General features: G+C 46.2%; 1 protein-coding gene across 1 annotated transcript in view; it reads right to left on the minus strand.

The window, feature by feature from the left end:
• Nucleotides 1-19,309, minus strand: part of LOC130016478 (GPN-loop GTPase 3-like) — a 41,449-nt gene that overhangs the window by 21,186 nt on the left and 954 nt on the right. Inside the window, 1 exon segment of the mRNA XM_056107188.1 lies at nt 5,709-5,876. Within this exon segment, the coding sequence (XP_055963163.1) occupies nt 5,709-5,876 (168 nt within the window).

Raw genomic sequence — 19,309 nt, forward strand, 5'->3', positions numbered from 1 at the left:
TTGCCTTGCACGCAGCCAACATGGCCGACCAGAGTTCGATTCCTCCGCCTCTCTTGGAGAGCCCGGCAAGCTACCGAGAGTATCTCGCCCGCACGGCAGAGCCTGGCAAGCTCCCCGTGACGTATTCGATATGCCAGACACAGTAACAACAAAGTCTCCTATGGAGACGTTACTGGGCCCGCTCGAGCAAATTGAAGATCAACGGGAGGGCCTTTACTTTAATTTACTTTACTTTACTTTACTTTACACCTGGTGATGCACAGGGGTTACTCCTGGTTCCTGTACTCAGGAATAACTCCTGGTGATGCTCAGGGGACCTATGGATGGTAGGAATCAAACCCGGGTCGGACGCATGCACGCATACGTCCTACCTGCTGTGCTATCGCTCCAGACCCAACCAGAAATTGAGAATTCTTTTAAAGTAATTTATCTGCATTCAACAACCACTGAAAATTTCAAAAGGGTACAGGCAATTCTCATGTGCCAAGTGGCCAGGAAAAAAAGACATTGCAGAATTTCTCTGCTGTGGGACGGGAGAGCTCGTACACTGAGGTGGGCGCTTGCCTTGCACATAGGCAAAGGATGCACCCGGGTTCGATCCCCCGCATCCCGTATGCTCCCTGAGCCCACCAGGAATGATTTCTGGAGGCAGAGCCAAGAATAAACTCTGACCACTGCTCAGTGTGACCTCCTGCCCTCTCTGCTACAACCAATGACAACTTTTTTCAGAGGTGAGGGGAGGCCACATCCAGACAACGCTGGTGGCGACCATATGGTGCCAGAGATTAACCCTCGGCCCCTTGTGTGCAAAGCCAGTGGTGCTGCCCACTGAGCTATCTCCCTACTTCTATACTAACTTCGAAGCAGACAGCCCACTGCTCCCAACATGCTGCTCCCCTATAAAAAGAAATGCGCCTGTCTGTGCCGTCCATAAGGTGGCCACTGCCTGGGGGTGTGTAAGCATGTGACAAGACCATTAAGAAAAATATGGGTCTAGGGGTTGTGGGGGGAGGTGATGAAGAGCTACGACAGGGGTTACAACTGGCCCAACCCACACACCTCAGTTTGAACACCCAGCACCACATATGGTCCACCAGGCACAGGGGAGAAACAGCCCCTGAGCACCACCGGGTGTGGCCCTCAAACCTTAAAAACAACCCACAACAACCCCAAACACTTGCAAAACTCATCAGACCAGGGATTAGCACAGGGCTTCATTCTTGGCACCAGATGGCATCCTGAGCATTGTTGGGTACAGCCAGGAAGCAACCAATACTGCTGGTATGGCCCTCTGGGCCCCAGCACTGACCACTACTAGCCCGGTTGGCCAATAATCAGAGTGGCCCCTTGGCCCCCCAGCACAGGAGGCCCACCCCCCAACCACCAAAAATTAGAAAAATACGAAGTCTTACCAGCCCACATATGGCATTAGTCAATTTTTTGAATTTTTTGCTTCTGAAGTTGCTTGTAGAATCATCTAATAAAGGATACATGCCTGGATCGAGAAACCTTCAAAAATAATAGACTGGAGAAGCAAAGAATTCGAAACACTAAATTTGTAGACTGACAATCGAAGTGAAACGAAAAAGGTTCAGCACTGCAAAGGAGACCTTAATTATAGTGAACTTACTTCTCAATTTCCTTTTTAGCTCTTTTACTCAGCAGGTCCATTTTTGTCATGATGTTAACTTGCGGGATTTCTAGAGATACCATAGCACTCAAGGCTGCCAAGATGCCAGAAATAAGCTGAAAGAGGAAGCAGGAAAGGGACGATGAATCAGTTGTCCCCAACAGTGTCCACATAAAAGGTTTCTGATCCCCACTGGAACAAAACCCACCTAAATCGGAGAAACGCTAAGATTGGGGCCCAAGCAAGAGTCTAGGCTTTAAGGCGCTTGCCTTGCGCCTGGTCAGCCCAGGTTCTAGCCCAGCACTCCACAGGGTTCCCAGAGCACTACCTAAGTGATTCCTCAGCACAGCGCCAGTAGTGAGACCTGAGCACTGCCAGGCTGGGCCTAACAGTAGACTCCTGGGCCAATAGCTGACCTTAGGATTCTAAAGGTGAGGTGGGAAGGAGAAACGCGATCTACAGTGACCACACTTCTCCACTCAACAATATTTTAGAGTGTTCAGGAGGTAGGTGGCGTTGCGTTCAGCACTGAGGAAACATGTAGTGACAGGGATTAAAAGCATGTGGGCCACATCAAGGCGAGCTCCTTAAGCCCTTTACTATTTTTTTTGTGGGGGGGAGGGTGGTAATACCTAGCAATGCACAGGGGTTACTCCTGGCTCTGTACTCAGGAATTACTCCTAGTGGTGCTCAGGGATGCTAGGAATCGAACCCGGATTGGCTGTGTGCAAGGCCCTACCCGCTGTACTATCACTCCAGCCCCCATTCTTAAAATTTACTTATTTATTCATTTTTGGGAAGCGCTGTACTATTTCTGACCCTTTAACATTATCTTCTCTCATGCTCCCCCTCCACCTCCCCTGATGGGTATTTCCTTTTGGGTTTCTGGGTCACAAAATCCCCTGATATAACTAGTGGGTCACTTCGGCTTCTGCACTAAGGAGTTACTCCTGACCAGCTTTGGGAACCATATGGGTGCTGGAGACGGAACCAAACGCCCTCCCTTTCAGTTTTGGGGCATACCCAGTAGTACTCTGAGCTTTGTGGTCAAGGATCACTCCTGGAGCGGCTAAGGGGGCCCAGTGACAGTACGGCAGGAATGACACCCAGGCGGGCCACATGCAAGGCAAGAGCTCTACCCACTGTACTAACTCTCCAGCCTCCAGCTTTCTTTTTTTCCCTAGTTTTGGAGCCACACACAGTGGTGCTTGGGACTTACTTCTGACACTGCCCTAGGACAACTCCTGAAGGCGACAGCTGAGAGTTGGGGACCACTAGAACTGCACAAGGGGCAAACTCAGGGCCTCAAACATGCCAGCTCTGTGCTCTGCCACTGGAGCCATCTTCTTGGCATATTAATTTAACAACAATAAGTTCTAAGTCACTCCGGGTTTAGTTCATGAACTGGTAACAATTAAACGATTATGACTAAAAGTATTTGTACTCTGCTTGTGCCGGAGACTGAAAATCAAGGACAGGTATAGTTTCAAACCTTGAACGACTCCACCATGAATTGAGAATCAACAAGAAATAATCCACAGGCTCGAACTCCCACTGTTCCAGCTGCTGAACCAGCTGTTTCATCACGGGCAGGTGTGTGTGCAACTCAATCTGACCTACAAGAACACAAGCTTATTATAAGCATGAAATATATTCAACCCTCAATTATGGGATAAAAACTTTTCCCAGAAACTGTTTTAGGGGGCTTGAGAGATCGCATAGAGGGTGGGAACTTGCCTTGCACACAGCCAACCTGGGTTCGATCCCATAGGGTCCCTTGAGCACAGCCAGGAGTACTTCCTGAGCACAGGAGCTAGGAGTAACCCCTGAGCTTCATCAGATACGGCACCCGCGGTGCCCCCCAAATTTTTTAAAGGAAGTCAATCCCCAGAAGTAATATATTCAATTTTGCTTGTTTTAAGCCGCACGTGGGGATGCTTGAGAGTCTCCCCGAAACTGCTGGGAGGGCTCGAAGCTACTCAGAGTCCTACATGCAAAGCCTACTACATGCAAGGCCCACTACATGTAAAGCATGTCCCCAGCCCACTATATCTCTAGCCCCTACACTATATTCAATTTTTGTTTGTTTTTTGTTTGGGGGACAACGTGATAGTGCTCAGGGCTTATTCCTGATTCTGTGCTCAGGGATGACTCTTGGAAGGCTCCAGGAACCATATAGGGTAGCAGTGATCACCTTAGCTGTGTTCAAGGCAAATGCCCTACCCACTGTAGTATCTCTCTGGCTCCCCCAATATTTTTTTTTCATTTTGGGTCACACCTGGTGATGCGCAGGGGTTACTCCTGCCTCTGCACTCAGAAATTACTACTGACAGTGCTCGGGGGACCATATGATATGCTGGGGTTCCGGGTCAGCTGAATGTAAGGCAAACGCCCAACCCATTGTTCTATCACACCCGCTCCCCTGGCCCCCCCAAGAAATTTTTAAGCAACTCTGGGTGTACATGTATGTAAAGGGGGCATACAAAGAAAATATACAGTCATCATCATTATCACTGTCCTCCTGTTCATCGATTTGCTCGAGCAGGCCCAGTAACATCTCCATTGTGACAATTGTTACTGTATTTGGCATATTGAAAATGTCACAGGGAGCTTGCCAGGCTCTGCTCTGCAGGCGAGATACTCTTCGGTAGCCTGCCGGGCTCTCCAAGAGGGGCAAAGGAATCAATCTCCAGTCGGCCATGTTTGCTGGTTGCACTAAAATTATTAAAAGTAATTCTAAAACAGGCTGCAGTGACAGCACAGCGGTAGGGCATTTGCCATGCTCGCAGCTGGCACAGCCAAACCGGGTTCAACTCCTCTGCCCCTCTCGGATAGCACAGCAAGCTACCGAGAGTATATTGCCCACATGGCAAAGCCTGTCAAGCTACCTGTGACATATTTGATATGACAAACACTGTATCAACAAGTCTCACGATGGAAAAGTTACTGGGCCTGCTCAAGCAAATCAATGAACAACGGGAGAACAGTCACAGAGATTTCATTTATTAATTTATTATTATTATTATTATTATTATTATTATTTGCATTTTGGGTCACACCCAGAGATGCTCAGGGGTTACTCCTGGCTCTGCACTCAGGAACCACTCCTAGCGGTGCTCAGGGGACCACATGGGATGCTGGGATTCGAACCTGGGTCGGGTATGTGCAAGGCAAACGCCCAACCTGCTGTGCTATCACATTGATCCAGCCCTGACAATGACAGATTTTAAAACAAATTTTTATTCTCTTAGTGTGAGGGGAGGAAGTTTGGGTCACACCCACTGGTATTCTGGGAGGATTCCTGACTCTGTACTAAAAATAAATCCTGGCAGTGCTTGGGGGATCCTATCTGGAACCAGGGATCCAAACTTGGGCTGGCAGAAAGTAAGGCAAGGGCTTTAGCTGGTGTACTATGGCCCTAAAAAACAAACAAAAAAATCTTGTTTTTGGCCCATACCCACTAGTATTCAGTGAACCATATATGGTGCCAAGGACTGAACCTGTGTCTACCGCAGCATCCTACCCATCCTTCTGTCTCTCTAGCTCTAAAGCAAACCTTTCAAGAGCTGCATGACCGAAGCTGGAGTGATAGCACAGCAGGTAGGGCGTTTGCCTTGCACACAGCCGACCTGAGTTCGATTCCCAGCATCCCATATGGTCCCCTGAGCACTGCCAGGAGTGATTCCTGAGTGCAAAGCCAGGAGTAATTCCTGAGAATCACCAGGTGTGACCCGTAAAACAAACAAAAAAAAAGCTGCATGACCTGGGACCCAAGAAACAAGAGACTGAGCATATGCTCTGCATGCAGAAAGCCTGGGCTCAGTTCCCAGCATGCTTTGGTTCCCCAAGCAGGGCTGGGAGCAACCCCCTGATAACAGTTAGGAAGAGCCCCAGCCTCTAGCACCTCTGCATGTGGCCCACAAGCAGAAGAAAACAGACATTCCACAGTCCCTCATGGGATGACTGTCCACTGTCCAAGAATCTGGGGTAAAAGTAAATGAGATGCTAATTTCACTTTCTCCCACCAAGGACAGACCTGCACAACCCAGGGAAGGTGACAATCTAATTACTGAGCTACCTGGACAGTCAAAAAGGATGCAGTCATCCTCGACATGGCCAAGGCAGTTCTCCAGCCACTCAAAGTTACTGGCGAAGTACTCCATGCAAAACACCAGTCCTCCATTGGGACCGAAGCGCAGGGAACCATCCTCCATCACATCATCCACCTCGATCAGTTCCCGGATGTCTGCAAAGAATATACAGGAAATGAGTGCCCATTCCAAAATATTTACATTCTTTAGTAATTACAACTGTGACAGTATCCACAGAAACTGAACAGGGGCTAGAAAGAAAAAACAAAAAACAAAATCAAAAAGACACCAAACAGGGGCCAGAGGAATAGAACAGTGGGTAAGGCGCTTGCCTTGCATGTGGACAACCCACGTTCAATCCTTGGCACCTCATATAGTTCCTCAGCTTCACCAGGAGTGATCCTGGAGCACAGAGCCAGACGGGCTGAACACAGCTGGGAGTGGCCCAAACCCGACCCCACCCATAAAGAAAAGAAAAAAAATAAAACAAATAAATATAGGACAAAGAAGTTCAGCCAATGAACTTTGCCAATGAGAATAGGGTCTGGAGCGTAGCACAGCGGGTAGGGTGTTTGCCTTGCACTCAGCTGACCCGGGTTCGATTCCCAGCATTCCATATGGTCCCCCGAGCACCGCCAGGAGTAATTCCTGAGTGCAGAGCCAGGAGTAACCCCTGTGCAGTGCCAGGTATGATCCCAAAACAAAGGCTGTGGAACTAAAGGGGCCCTGGAGCGGGGACACGGAGAGTCCAGAGCGCAGGACACTCCCCTCATACAAGGCTGCCTCACTTTCAATCCCTGGACCATCCTGGAAGCCTGCCAGGGGTGATCCCTGAGCACAGAGCCAGGAGTCAGCCCTGAGCACCACTGGATGTGACCCCAAAAGCAAAAAATGCAGGAGCTCATACTCCAAAATTGCTGTACCACATATGACAGAGTTCATAGTAGCAGGCAACCAATCTTAGAGGGAAATATATATATATTTTTACAGATATATATATATAAAACACACAAGGCTCAACCTTTTACAAGATGTTAGTGATCTCTTATAGAAGGGCTTAATGGTCCCTGGGTGGAATACATACTCTTTCCTCTAAGGATACTTTTTTTATAGCATTTTTAGCGATTATTATTTTTTTTTTTTGGCTTTTGGGTCATACATGTTCATGCACAGGAATTACTCCTGGCTCTGCACTCAGGAATTACCCCTGGCTAATGGTGCTCGGGGGACCATATGGGATGTTGGGAATCGAACCCACGTTTGCCGTGTGCCAGGCAAACGTGCTACCCACTGTGCTATTGCTCCAGCGCCCTGGCAGTTTTTCATATCAAATAATGCAACAGAATAGATTATTTGAGTTCTGCTTTGGGACAGGGATTGGGGTTTGGGATGGAACTATGCGAAATATGGTGGTGAGAAGGTGTAATGGTGGTGGGATTGGAGTCTGAATATTGAATGTAATCAAATATTGTAAAACACTTAATAAGATAAAAAAAATTGAAGGGTTGGAGCGATATGATAGCGGGCAGGGCGTTTACCTTGCAAGTGGCCGGCCAAGTTCGATTCCTAGCATCCCTATGGTCCTCTGAGCACCACCAGGAGAAATTCCTGAGTGCATAGCCCAGAGGAACCCCTGGGCATCACCGGTTGTGACCCAAAAAGCAAAAAAAAAAATACTAATAATAATTTTTAAAAATGAGGATGGAATAAGTTATTGCACAATAAACACTCTCCGTCTTCCCCCATAGCCCTGGCCACCCAGCCCCCCACCTACTCCCATTTTCTTTTCTTTTCTTAAATTTAATTTCATTTTTTAAATTTATTTTTTAAATTTTTCCATTTTAAATTTCTTTTCTTAAATTTTCTACTTTTTAATGAATCACCGATACTCACCTGAATATCTCACCAAGCTCCCGGGAGAGAACAAGGCAGATTCTCCTACCCCGTGCTTGACTGTCCACACCAGGGCCCAGCAGCTGAAGACCTCAGGCACCAGGCCAAAGTCATGCTGAGACCACTCTCCACACGCTTGGATGAGCCTCACGCATTTTGAAGGTGAAATTGCAATGAATTTAAATAAATTTGTATGTAAGAAAGTAGCAATGATGGTCACAGCTGCTATTGGATAATTTTTATTGATTTCGGGGAGCAAAAGGTATTGTAACATTCATTTTTTTAAAGGAAAAATATCTGGGAAAATTAAGTAAGATCATTATCTTACCTTTATCTTTTAGTTTTCCTACACTGAAAATTATTTCTACAATTAAAACACTAAAAGTCACTTGATCACTTCATCACTTGCTACCCCGTTACTCATCCATTACTGGAGTGGGTGTCAGTAACGTTTCCATTCAGCCCTGTTGCATGCTAGCGTAGCCCAATGGCATCTGCTCATTCTAGGAATATGCATAAAGGAACTGGCAGAGGAACTCAGGTGTGCAGGACGCGGGGCTGAGATCTCCAAGCCTGCACGGTTTGGGACTGGACCTTCCAGTAGCTAGAAAGTTACACCCATCAACTGCCGTGTAACCCCAACAACTGCCAGGATCCAGTGATTACCACTCCAAGCTCCCAGGAGCGTGGGGCCACATTTGCATTTGCGGCCAGGCGACCTTATATTTATGTTTATTTATTTTTTCAGACTACCTTAAATATCCCACCCACATGGCAGAGCCTGACAAACTATCCGTGGTATATTCGATATGCCAAATCCAGTAAAAAAAAAAATGGATCTCATTCCCCTTACCCTAAATATGGAAGAGTCGAGAAGGATGTGGAAGGAGAGGCTGACAAAATCTCAAGGCAGAACTAGGCTGCCAAAACGAAGAAAGACAAAAATGATTGTCTGTAATTTCAATGCACGTATGCCGGCATCGGATATATCCATCGAGGACCTGATGGTACAAGCGTGAAAGATCAAGTAGAACATCATTGGTCTGACCAAAAATAGAAGGCATCAATCACACCATGCCGTTTTTGACACTGGAGAAGAACTGTTCCTTGGAACATGTGACAAAAGAGGCATCAGTGGTGTCGGTATCCTTGTCAAGGCGAACTTGGCCATGAGCATTGATTCATTCCAATGCCTAACAACCCGAATTGCATGATTACACTTGAATAGACGTGGATCACTGCCAGCAGTTTCTATCTTTGTTGTGTATGTACCAACATCCTGTTATGGTGAAGGAGAAATGGAGAAGTTCTACATGCAGCTGGAGAAGTTCTATAAAGAAGACCACGCCTTCTACAAGATCATTGTTGGTGATTTTAGTGCCAAGATAGAACCAAGAAGATCAGCCGATGAACTCCACTTTGGGACCCATGGCCTAGAATGGAATGAACAGGGTGACAGACTGTCTGAGTTCATCATGTCAACCAAGACCATCCATGGTAACTGACAATTCCAAAAGGCTGAATCTAAACGTTGGACATGGGAGTCTCCTGGTGGACGGTTCCACAGCAAAATTGACCACATCATATTCAATGGACGATTTTGCCTAACCGATGTTGCTGTTGTCGCAAAATTCCAAATGGGATCGGACCACCATCTCCCTCGTGCAAAATTCTACCTCACAGAACAGGGAGAAAAGAATGCAAAGTTTAAGAAGAGAACTCCCAGAACGACCACCAACTGGGAGCTCTTTGGCTCTGTTGTGGCAACATGGGAAGATGCCATCATTGACAACAATGATGAGGAATACGATCAAATGATTCAGCACCTCCAGGATTGTGCGAGGAATGCCAAGAGAGAGATAACCACAAAAAACCGCCTTCATTCGAACACTCTTGAACTTATTCGCCAACGTGGCTTGGCACATGCCTCAGGCAATGGCAAGCAAATGTCTGAGCTGTCAAAACAGTGCAGAGAAGAGATCAAGGATGACCTCAAAGACAGGAGAGCAGCAGTGCTGGTAGATGTGGCAGAAGCCAGGAAAAGCATTTGTAATGCCCGCTGTCCTTCACCAACTACAAGACCAAGATGACTGCCCTCCGACATCCTGATGGATCTATCACATCTTCCACAAGGGCAATGGAGATTATTCATGACCTCTACTCAGACCTCTTTAATAGCCACATCCACTTGCCCACATACCAAATTCTGCATGATGGATATGTCGTTTCCAATGTTCTCCCTTCCGAAATTCAACATGCCATCTCTTCGGTAAAGAAACAAAGAGCACCTCGCCCAGACAAGATCAGACCTGAGCACCTGAAGAACCTGCCGTCAGTACTCATCAATACACTGGCTCAGCTCTTCACATATTACCTGTCTGAATGCAAGGTTCCATCCCAATGGAAAACCAGAAAGACCGTACTACTATGAAAGAAGGGAGACATCCACAACATTGGCAACTATCGCCCAATCTGCCTATTGTCTGTCATCTACAAACTGTTCACTCAAGTCATCCAGAATAGGATTGGCAGAACACTAGATGAAGGACAACTATGTGAACAAGCCGGGTCCCAAAAAGGATTCAGCAGCATTGACTATATCCACACGATAACTAAGCTCCTTGAGGTTTCTCAGGAGTTCAACGTGCCGCTCTGTCTGGCGTTCATTGATTTAAAGTAGGCTTTTGATTCTGTTGAGAAGGAAGCAGTCATTGAAGCCCTAGTCAATCAGGGCATAGAAATTCAATACATCATAATCCTCCATGAGCTCTATTATGGATTCACTACCAGGATCTCTCCATTCTACAAAGAAGTAATCATCCATGTCAAGAGAGGGGTTCAGCAGGGTGATACCATTTCACCAAAACTCTTCAGTACCACCCTCGAGAACATCATACGACAACTGGAATGGGAAGGAATGGGTGTGAAGATAGATGGTTGGCAACTACACCACCTCCGCTTTGCTGATAACCTCATTCTAATAACACCAAACATCAGCCAAGTGGCACAAATGCTGACCGACTTGGACCGTGAGTGTGGAAAGGTCGGATTACAACAGAATCTCACAAAGACAATGTTCGTGAGAAACAGTCTTGTTCCTGATCATCCATTCACTCTCAACAAAACCACCATCTCCGAATGCAACAGTTATATATACCGAGGTCGAGAAATCAACAAGATGAATGACCTGGCACCTGAGTTATGCAGGAGGAAGAGAGTGGCTTGGAATGCCTTCAAGAGAATTGAAGAAATAACTAAGAGGACAAAGAACCTTCAGCTCTGAGCACATCTCTTTGATTCCACTTTTGCTCCTACAATAATATATGCCTCAGAGACCTGGGCCCTTCGAAAACAGGATGAAAACGCTATTCGGGTATCTCAAAGAGGAATCGAAAGAGCTATGCTTGGAGTATCACACTTCACTCAAATGAGAGATAGAATCCGGAGTTCCAATCTCCATCAACGCTAAAGAATTAGGGACGCTATCTCATTTGCCAAGGCATCAAAAATCAGATGGGTGGACACTTAATGAGATTTAGAGATGACCGCTGGACTAGAGCCATTACTGACTGGATTCCACGGGACGTCAAAACGCCAGGTGGACGTCCACCTACAAGATGGTCAGATTTCTTCGTCAACACCCTGAATGATTGGTTTGAGTCTCTGCATATTCCTAGAACGAGCAGATGCCATTGGGCTACGCTAGCACGCAACAGGGATGAATAGAAACGCTACTGACACCCGCTCAAGTAAATGGATGAGTACCGGGGTATCAAGTGATCAAGTGACTTTTAGTCTTTTAATCGTACAAATAATTTTCAGTGTACGAAAACTAAAAGATGAAGGTAAGATAATGATCTTACTTAATTTTCACATGTATTTTTCCTTTGAAAAAAATTGTATGTTACAATACCTTTTGCTCCCCAAAATCAATAAAAATTATCCAAGAGCAGCTGTGACCATCATCGCTACTTTGTTATATACAAAATTATTTACATTCATTGCAATTTCACCTTCAAAATCTTTTTTGGTACCACTATTCGCAGATGACATGATACTATACTTAGAGAACCCTAAAACCTCTACCAAGAAACTCCTAGAAACAATAGGCTTGTATAGTAAAGTGGCAGGCTATAAAATCAATACCCAAAAATCCATGGCATTCCTATACGCAAATAGTGAAAGAGAAGCAAGTGACATCAAGAAAACAATCCCATTCACAATTGTGCCCCAGAAAATCAAGTATCTAGGAATCAGCTTAACTAAGGAAGTAAAGGACCTGTACAAAGAAAACTACAAAACGCTACTTCAGGAAATAAAAGAGGACACGAGGAAATGGAAAAATATCCCCTGTTCATGGATGGGGAGAATCAACATCATCAAAATGGCAATACTTCCCAAAGCACTGTACAAATTCAATGCAGTCCCTATAAGGATACCCATGACATTCTTCAAAGAAATGGAGCAAACACTCCTGAAATTTATATGGAACAATAAGCCCCTACGAATAGCTAAAGCAATTCTTGGGAAAAAGAAAATGGGAGGAATCAACCTCCCTAACTTCAAACTCTACCACAAGGCAGTAATAATTAAAACAGCATGGTACTGGAACAAAAGCAGAGCTGCAGACCAATGGAACAGAGTTGAATATACTGACATTTCCTCCCAAACATATAATCATCTAATTTTTGATAAGGGGGCAAGAAAAGTGAAATGGAGCAGGGAAAGCCTCTTCAATAAACTGTGCTGGCAAAATTGGACGGCTACATGCAAAAAAGTGGGCTCAGATCTGTGCCTAACACCATGCACAAAAGTAAGATCAAAATGGATTTATGACCTCAACATCAGACCAGAATCCATAATGTTTATTGAAGACAAAGTCGGTAAAACTCTCCATGATATTGAAGATAATGGTATCTTCAAAGATGTCATGCCACTGGCTGAGCAAGTGAAAACAGAGATAGACAAATGGGACTATCTTAAACTGAGAAGCTTCTGCACCTCAAAAGAAACATTGACCAAAATACAAAGACAGCCTACAGAATGGGAAAGGATATTCACCAAGTACACATCCGACAAGGGGTTGATATCAAGGATATACAAGGTACTGGTTAAACTCCACAAGAAGAAATCACCCAACCCCATCAAAAAATGGGGTGAGGAAATGAACAGAAACTTTCGCAAAGAAGAAATTCGAATGGCAAAAAGGCACATGAGAAAATGCTCTACATCACTAATCATCAGAGAGATGCAGATCAAAACCACAATGAGATATCATTTCACACCACAGAGACTGGCCCACATCCACAAGAACAAAAGCAACCGGTGCTGGCGCGGATGTGGCGAGAAAGGGACCCTCCTTCACTGCTGGTGGGAATGCCGGCTGGTCCAATCATTTTGGAAAACAGTATGGACGACTCTCAAAAAATTAGAATTTGATCTGCCATTTGACCCAGCTATAGCACTCCTGGGAATACATCCCAGAGAGGCAAAAAGGTATAGTCGAAGTGACATCTGCAATTGTTTGTTCATTGCAGCACTCTTTACAATAGCCAGAATCTGGAAAAAACCTGAGTGCCCAAGAACAGATGACTGGTTAAAGAAACTTTGGTACATTTACACAATGGAGTACTATGTAGCTGTTAGAAAAGAAGAAGTTATGAAATTTACATACAAGTGGTACTACATGGAAAGTATCATGTTAAGCGAAATGAGTCAGAAAGAGCGGGATAGACACAGAAAGATTGCATTCATCTGGGGAACATAAAGCAACAAAAAGGGAGATTAACACCCAGGAATGGCTGAGATTAGTACCAGGAATTTTGCTCCATGAATGGAAGGCCAGCCACAGGCTCTAGGTGAAAAGGAAGCTCAGATAGAGAAGAGAGCACCAAATGAAGGGTGTTGTGAGGGCCCTCCTAGGGTGGGAGAAGCATGCTAAAAGTAGTCGATAGACCAAACATGATTGCCACTCAAAGCCTCTCTTGCAAAACACAGTACCCAAAAGAAGAGACAGAGAACAAGGGGGAATACCCTGCCACAGAGGCAGGATGGGACGGGGGGGGAGGGGGGGATGAGGGTTGCATGGGGGGATGCTGGGACCAGTGGGGATGGATGACGGGCACTGGTGGAGGGATGGGCACTTGATCATTGTATAACTGAAACCCAAGCACAAAATTTGTAAGCCTATAACTGTACCTCATGGTTTTTCACTAATAAAAAAAAGAAAAAAAATTAAAAAAAAATAAAAAGTTAATGAACTTTTCATGTAAAAAAAAACACCTATGCCTATGCAGGAACGAGCAGAAAGAACAATAGCAAATCAGCATTAATTTTTTTATGACCTCTGACCTATTGGAACACTAGTAACATTACAACATTACTTAACTAAAAACTTTTTTTTGGGGGGGGGTATCAGCCGGCGATGCACAGGGGTTACTCCTGGTTCATGCACTCAGGAATAACTCCTGGTGGTGCTCAGGGGACCTATGGGATGCTAGGAATCAAATCCAGTTCAGACACGTGCAAGGCAAGCGCCCTACCTGCAGTGCTATCGCTCCAGCCCCAAACAGAGACTGGGACTACTTTTATTGTAATTTATCTGCATTCAACCACCACTGAGAATTTCAAAAGGGTACAGGCAATTCTGATGTGCCAAGTGGCCAGGAAAAAAAGACATTGCAGAATTTCTCTGCTGTGGGACGGGAGAGCTAGTACACTGAGGTGGGCGCTTGCCTTGCAAGTAGGCAAGGGATGCTCCCGGGTTCGATCCCCCCCACATCCCATATGCTCCGTGAGCCCACCAGGAATGATTTCTGGAGGCAGAGCCAAGAAAAAACTCTGACCACTGCTCAGTGTGGCCTCCTGCCCTCTCTGCTACAACCAATGACAACTTTTTTCAGAGGTGAGGGAAGGCCACATCCAGACGACGTTGGTGGCGACCATATGGTGCCAGAGATGAACCCTGGGCCCCTTGTTTGCAAAGCCTGTAGTGCTGCTCACTGAGCTCTCTCCCTACTTCTATACTAACTTCGAAGCAGACAGCCCACCGCTCCCAACATGCTGCTCCCGTATAAAAAGAAATGCGCTGGTCTGTGCCGTCCATATGGTGGCCACTGCCTGGGGGTGTGTAAGCATGTGACAAGACCATGAAAAAAAATATGGGTCTAGGGAGGTGCGGGGGGAGGTGATGAAGAGCTACGACAGGGGTTACATCTGGCCTGCACCCCGCACACCTCAGTTTGAACACCCAGCACCACATATGGTCCACCAGGCACAGGGGAGAAATAGCCACTGAGCACCACCGGGTGTGGCCCCCAAACCTTAAAAACATCCCACAATAACCGCAAACACTTGCAAAACTCATCAGCCCAGGGATTAGCACAGGGCTTGATTCTTGGCGCCAGATGGCATCCTGAGCATTGCTGTGTATAGCCAGGAAGCAACCAATACTGCTGGTACGGCCCTCTGGGCCCCAGCACTGACCACTACTAGCCTGGTGGTCCAATAATCAGAGTGGCCCCTAGGCCCCACAGCACAGGAGGCCCAAACCCCCAACCACCAAAAATTACAAAAATACAAAGTCTTACCAGCCCACATATGGCGTTAGTCAATTTATTGAATCTTTTGCTTCTGAAGTTACTTGTAGAATCATCTAATAACGAATACATGTCTGGAGCTAGAAACCTTTAAACATGAGAGACTGGTGAATGAAAGAATCCTAAACACTAAATTTGTAGACTGACAATCGAAGTGAAACGAAAAAGGTTCAGCACTGCAAAGGAGACCTTAATTATAGTGAACTTACTTCTCAATTTCCTTTTCAGCTCTTTTACTCAGCAGGTCCATTTTGGTCATGATGTTAACTTGCGGGATTTCTAGAGATACCATAGCACTCAAGGCTGCCAAGATGCCAGAAATAAGCTGAAAGGGGAAGCAGAAAAGGGACAATGAATTAGTGTCACCAACAGTGTCCACATAAAAGGTTTCTGATCCCCACTGGAACAAAACCCACCTAAATACGACAAACGCTAAGATTGGGGCCCGAGCAAGAGTCCAGGCTTTAAGGCGCTTGCCTTGCGCCTGGTCAGCCCAGGTTCTAGCCCAGCACTCCACAGGGTTCCCAGAGCACTACCTAAGTGATTCCTCAGCCCAGCGCCAGTAGTGAGCCCTGAGCACTGCCAGGCATGGCCGAACAGAAGACTGCTGGGCCAAAAGTTGACCTTAGGATTCTAAAGGTGAGATGGGAAGGAGAAACTCGAGCTGTAGTGACCACACTTGTCCACTCAACAATATTTTAAAGTGTTCAGGAGGTAGCTGGGGTTGAGTTCAGCACTGAGGAAACATGTAGTGACAGGGATTAAAAGCAGGGGGGCCACATCACGGCGAGCTCCTTAAGCCCTGTACTATTTTTTTGGGGGGGGGTAATTACTGGCAATGCACAGGGGTTACTCCCAGCTTTGCACTCAGAAATTACTCCTAGTGGTGCTCAGGGATGCTAGGAATCGAACCCGGATTGGCTGGATGCAAGGCTCTACCGGCTATATTATCACTCCAGCCCCCATTTTTTAAAATTTACTTATTTATTTATTTTTGGGAAGCGCTTTACTATTTCTGACCCTTTAACGTTATCTTCTCTCATGCTCGCTCTCCACCTCTCCTGATGGGTGTTTCCTTTTGGGTTTCTGGGTCACACAATCCCCTGATATTACTAAGGGGTCACTTCTGCTTCTGTACTCAGGAATTACTCCTCAGCAGCTTGGGGAACCACCTGGAGTGCTGGAGACAGAACCAAACGGCCTCCCTTTCAGTTTTGGGGAATACCCAGTAGTACTCTGAGCTTTGTGGTCAAGGATCACTCCTGGAGGGGCTCGGGGGCCCGGTGGCAGTATGGCAGGAATGACACCCAGACTGGCCACATGCAAGGCAAGAGCTCTACCCACTGTACTATCTCTCTAGCATCCAGCTTTTTTTTTTCTAGTTTTGGAGCCTCTTGGGACTTACTGTGGTGCTTGGGACTTACTTCTGACACCGCCCTGGGACGACTCCTGAAGGTGACAGCTGAGAGTTGGGACCACTGGAACTACACTGAACAGTGAACAAGGGGCAAACTCAGGCCCTCAAACATGCAGGCTCTGTGCTCTGCCATCTTCTTAGCATATTAATTTAACAAACATAAGTTTCAAGTCACTCCTGGGTATAGTTCATGAACTGTTAACAATTAAACGATTATGACTAAAGGTATTTGTACACTGCTTGTGCCGGAGACTAAAAATCAAGGACAGGTATAGTTTCAAACCTTGAACGACTCCACCATGAATTGAGAATCAACAAGAAACACTCCACAGACTCGGAACTCCCACTGTTCCAGCTGCTGAACCAGCTGTTTCATCACGTGCAGGTTTGTGTACAACTCGATCTGACCGCCAAGAACACAAGCTTATTATGAGCATGAAATAAATTCAACCCTCAATTATGGGATAAAAACTTTTCCCAGAAACTGTCTTTGGGGGCTTGAGAGATAGTATAGAGGGTGGGAACTTGCCTTGCACACAGCCAACCTGGGTTCGATCCCATAGGGTCCCTTGAGCATAGCCAGGAGTAATTCCTGAGCACAGGAGCTAGGAGTAACCCTGAGCATCATCAGATATGGCACCCGCGGCCCCCCCCCCAAAATTTTTTTAAAGGAAGTCAATCCCTACAAGTAATATATCCAATTTTGCTTGTTTTAAGCCGCACGTGGGGATGCTTGAGGGTCTCTCTGAAACTTCTGGGAGGGCTCGAAGCTACTCAGAGTCCTACATGCAAGGCCTACTACATGCAAGACCCACTACATGTAAAGTATGTCCCCAGCACACTATATCTCTAGGCCCTATACTATAATCAATTTTTGTGTTTTTTTTTTGGGTGGGGGACAACCTGATAGTGCTCAGGGCTTATTCCTGATTCTGTGCTCAGGGATGACTGTTGACAGACTCCAGTAACCATATAGGGTAGCAGGGATCACCTTAGCTGTGTTCAAGGCAAGTGCCCTACCTACTGTAGTATCTCTCTGGGTCCCCCAATATTTTGTTTTTCATTTTGGGTCACACCTGGCGATGCGCAGGGGTTACTTCTGGCACTGAATTCAGGAATTACTCCTGGCAGTGCTCAGGGGACCATATGGGATGCTGGGGTTCCGGGTCAGCTGCATGCAAGGCAAACGCCAAACCCATTGTACTATCACACCAGCTAACCTTGCACCCCACGGAATTTTTTAAGCAACTCTGGGTGCACATGTATAAAAGGGGCATACAAAGAAAATATACTGTCATCATCATCATCACTGGGCCTCATCGATTTGTTCGAGCAGGCCCAGTAACATCTCCATTGTGACAATTGTTCCTGTATTTGGCATATCGAATATGTCACGAGGAGCTTGCCAGGCTCTGTTGTGCAGGTGATACTCTTCGGTAGCTTGCCGGGCTCTCTAGGAGGGGCAGAGGAATCGAACCCGAGTCGGCCATGTTGGCTGGTTGCACTACAATTATTAAAAATGAGTTTAAAACGGGCTGGAGTGATAGCTCAGTGGTAGGGCATTTTCCATGCACGCAGCAGTCCCGGCCAAACAGGGTTCAACTCCTCTGCCCCTCTCGGAGAGCCCGGCAAGCTACCGAGAAGATCTTGACCACATGGCAAAGCCTGTCAAGCTACCTGTGACGTATTCGATATGACAAAGACAGTAACAACAAGTCTCACGATGGAGAAGTTACTGGGCCTGCTCAAGCAAATCAATGAACAGCGGGAGGACAGCCACAGGGATTTCATTTATTTATTTATTTACTATTATTATTATTATTATTATTATTTTGCTTTTTGGGTCACACCCGGAGATGCTCAGGGGTTACTCCTGCATCTGCACTCAGGAACCACTGCTGGCGGTGCTCAGGGGACAATATTCGATGCTGGGATTTGAACCTGGCTCGGCCATGTGCAAGGCAAACGTCCTACCCGCTGTGCTATCGCATAGCTCCAGCCCCGACAATGACAGATTTTAAAACAATTTTTTATTCTCTTATTTTGAGGGGCGGAGGTTTGGGCCACACCCACTGGTATTCTGGGAGGATTCCTGACTCTGTACTAAAAATAACTCCTGGCAGTGCTTGGGGGATCCTATGTGGTACCAGGGATCCAAACTTGGGCTGGCAGAAAGCAAAGCAAGGGCTTTAGCTGCTGTACTATGGTCCTAAAAAAAAAAAAAAAAAAAAAAAAAAAAAAAAAACCTTGGTTTTGGCCCACACCCACTAGTACTCATGGAACCATATATGGTGCCAAGGACTGAACCTGTGTCTGCCGCAGCATCCTACGCATCCTTCAGTCTCTCTAGCTCTAAAGCAAACCTTTCAAGAGCTGCAGTGATAGCACAGCAGGTAGGGCATCTGCCTTGCACGCAGCCGACCCGGGTTCGATTCTGAGCATCCCATATGGTCCCCTGAGCACTTCCAGGAGTGATTCCTGAGTGCAAAGCCAGGAGTAACTCCTGAGCATCGCCAGGTGAGACCCGTAAAACAAAATAATAATATTAATGTTAATAATAATAATAATAATAATAATAAAGCTGCATGACCTGGGGCCCAAGAAACAACAGGCTGAGCATATGCTCTGCATACAGAAAGCCTGGCTCAGTTCCCAGCATGCTTTGGTCCCCCAAGCAGGA

The sequence above is a fragment of the Sorex fumeus genome, unplaced genomic scaffold, assembly GCF_029834395.1.
Source record: "Sorex fumeus unplaced genomic scaffold, SorFum_2.1 ptg000155l, whole genome shotgun sequence".
In the NCBI taxonomy this organism is placed as follows: domain Eukaryota; kingdom Metazoa; phylum Chordata; class Mammalia; order Eulipotyphla; family Soricidae; genus Sorex; species Sorex fumeus.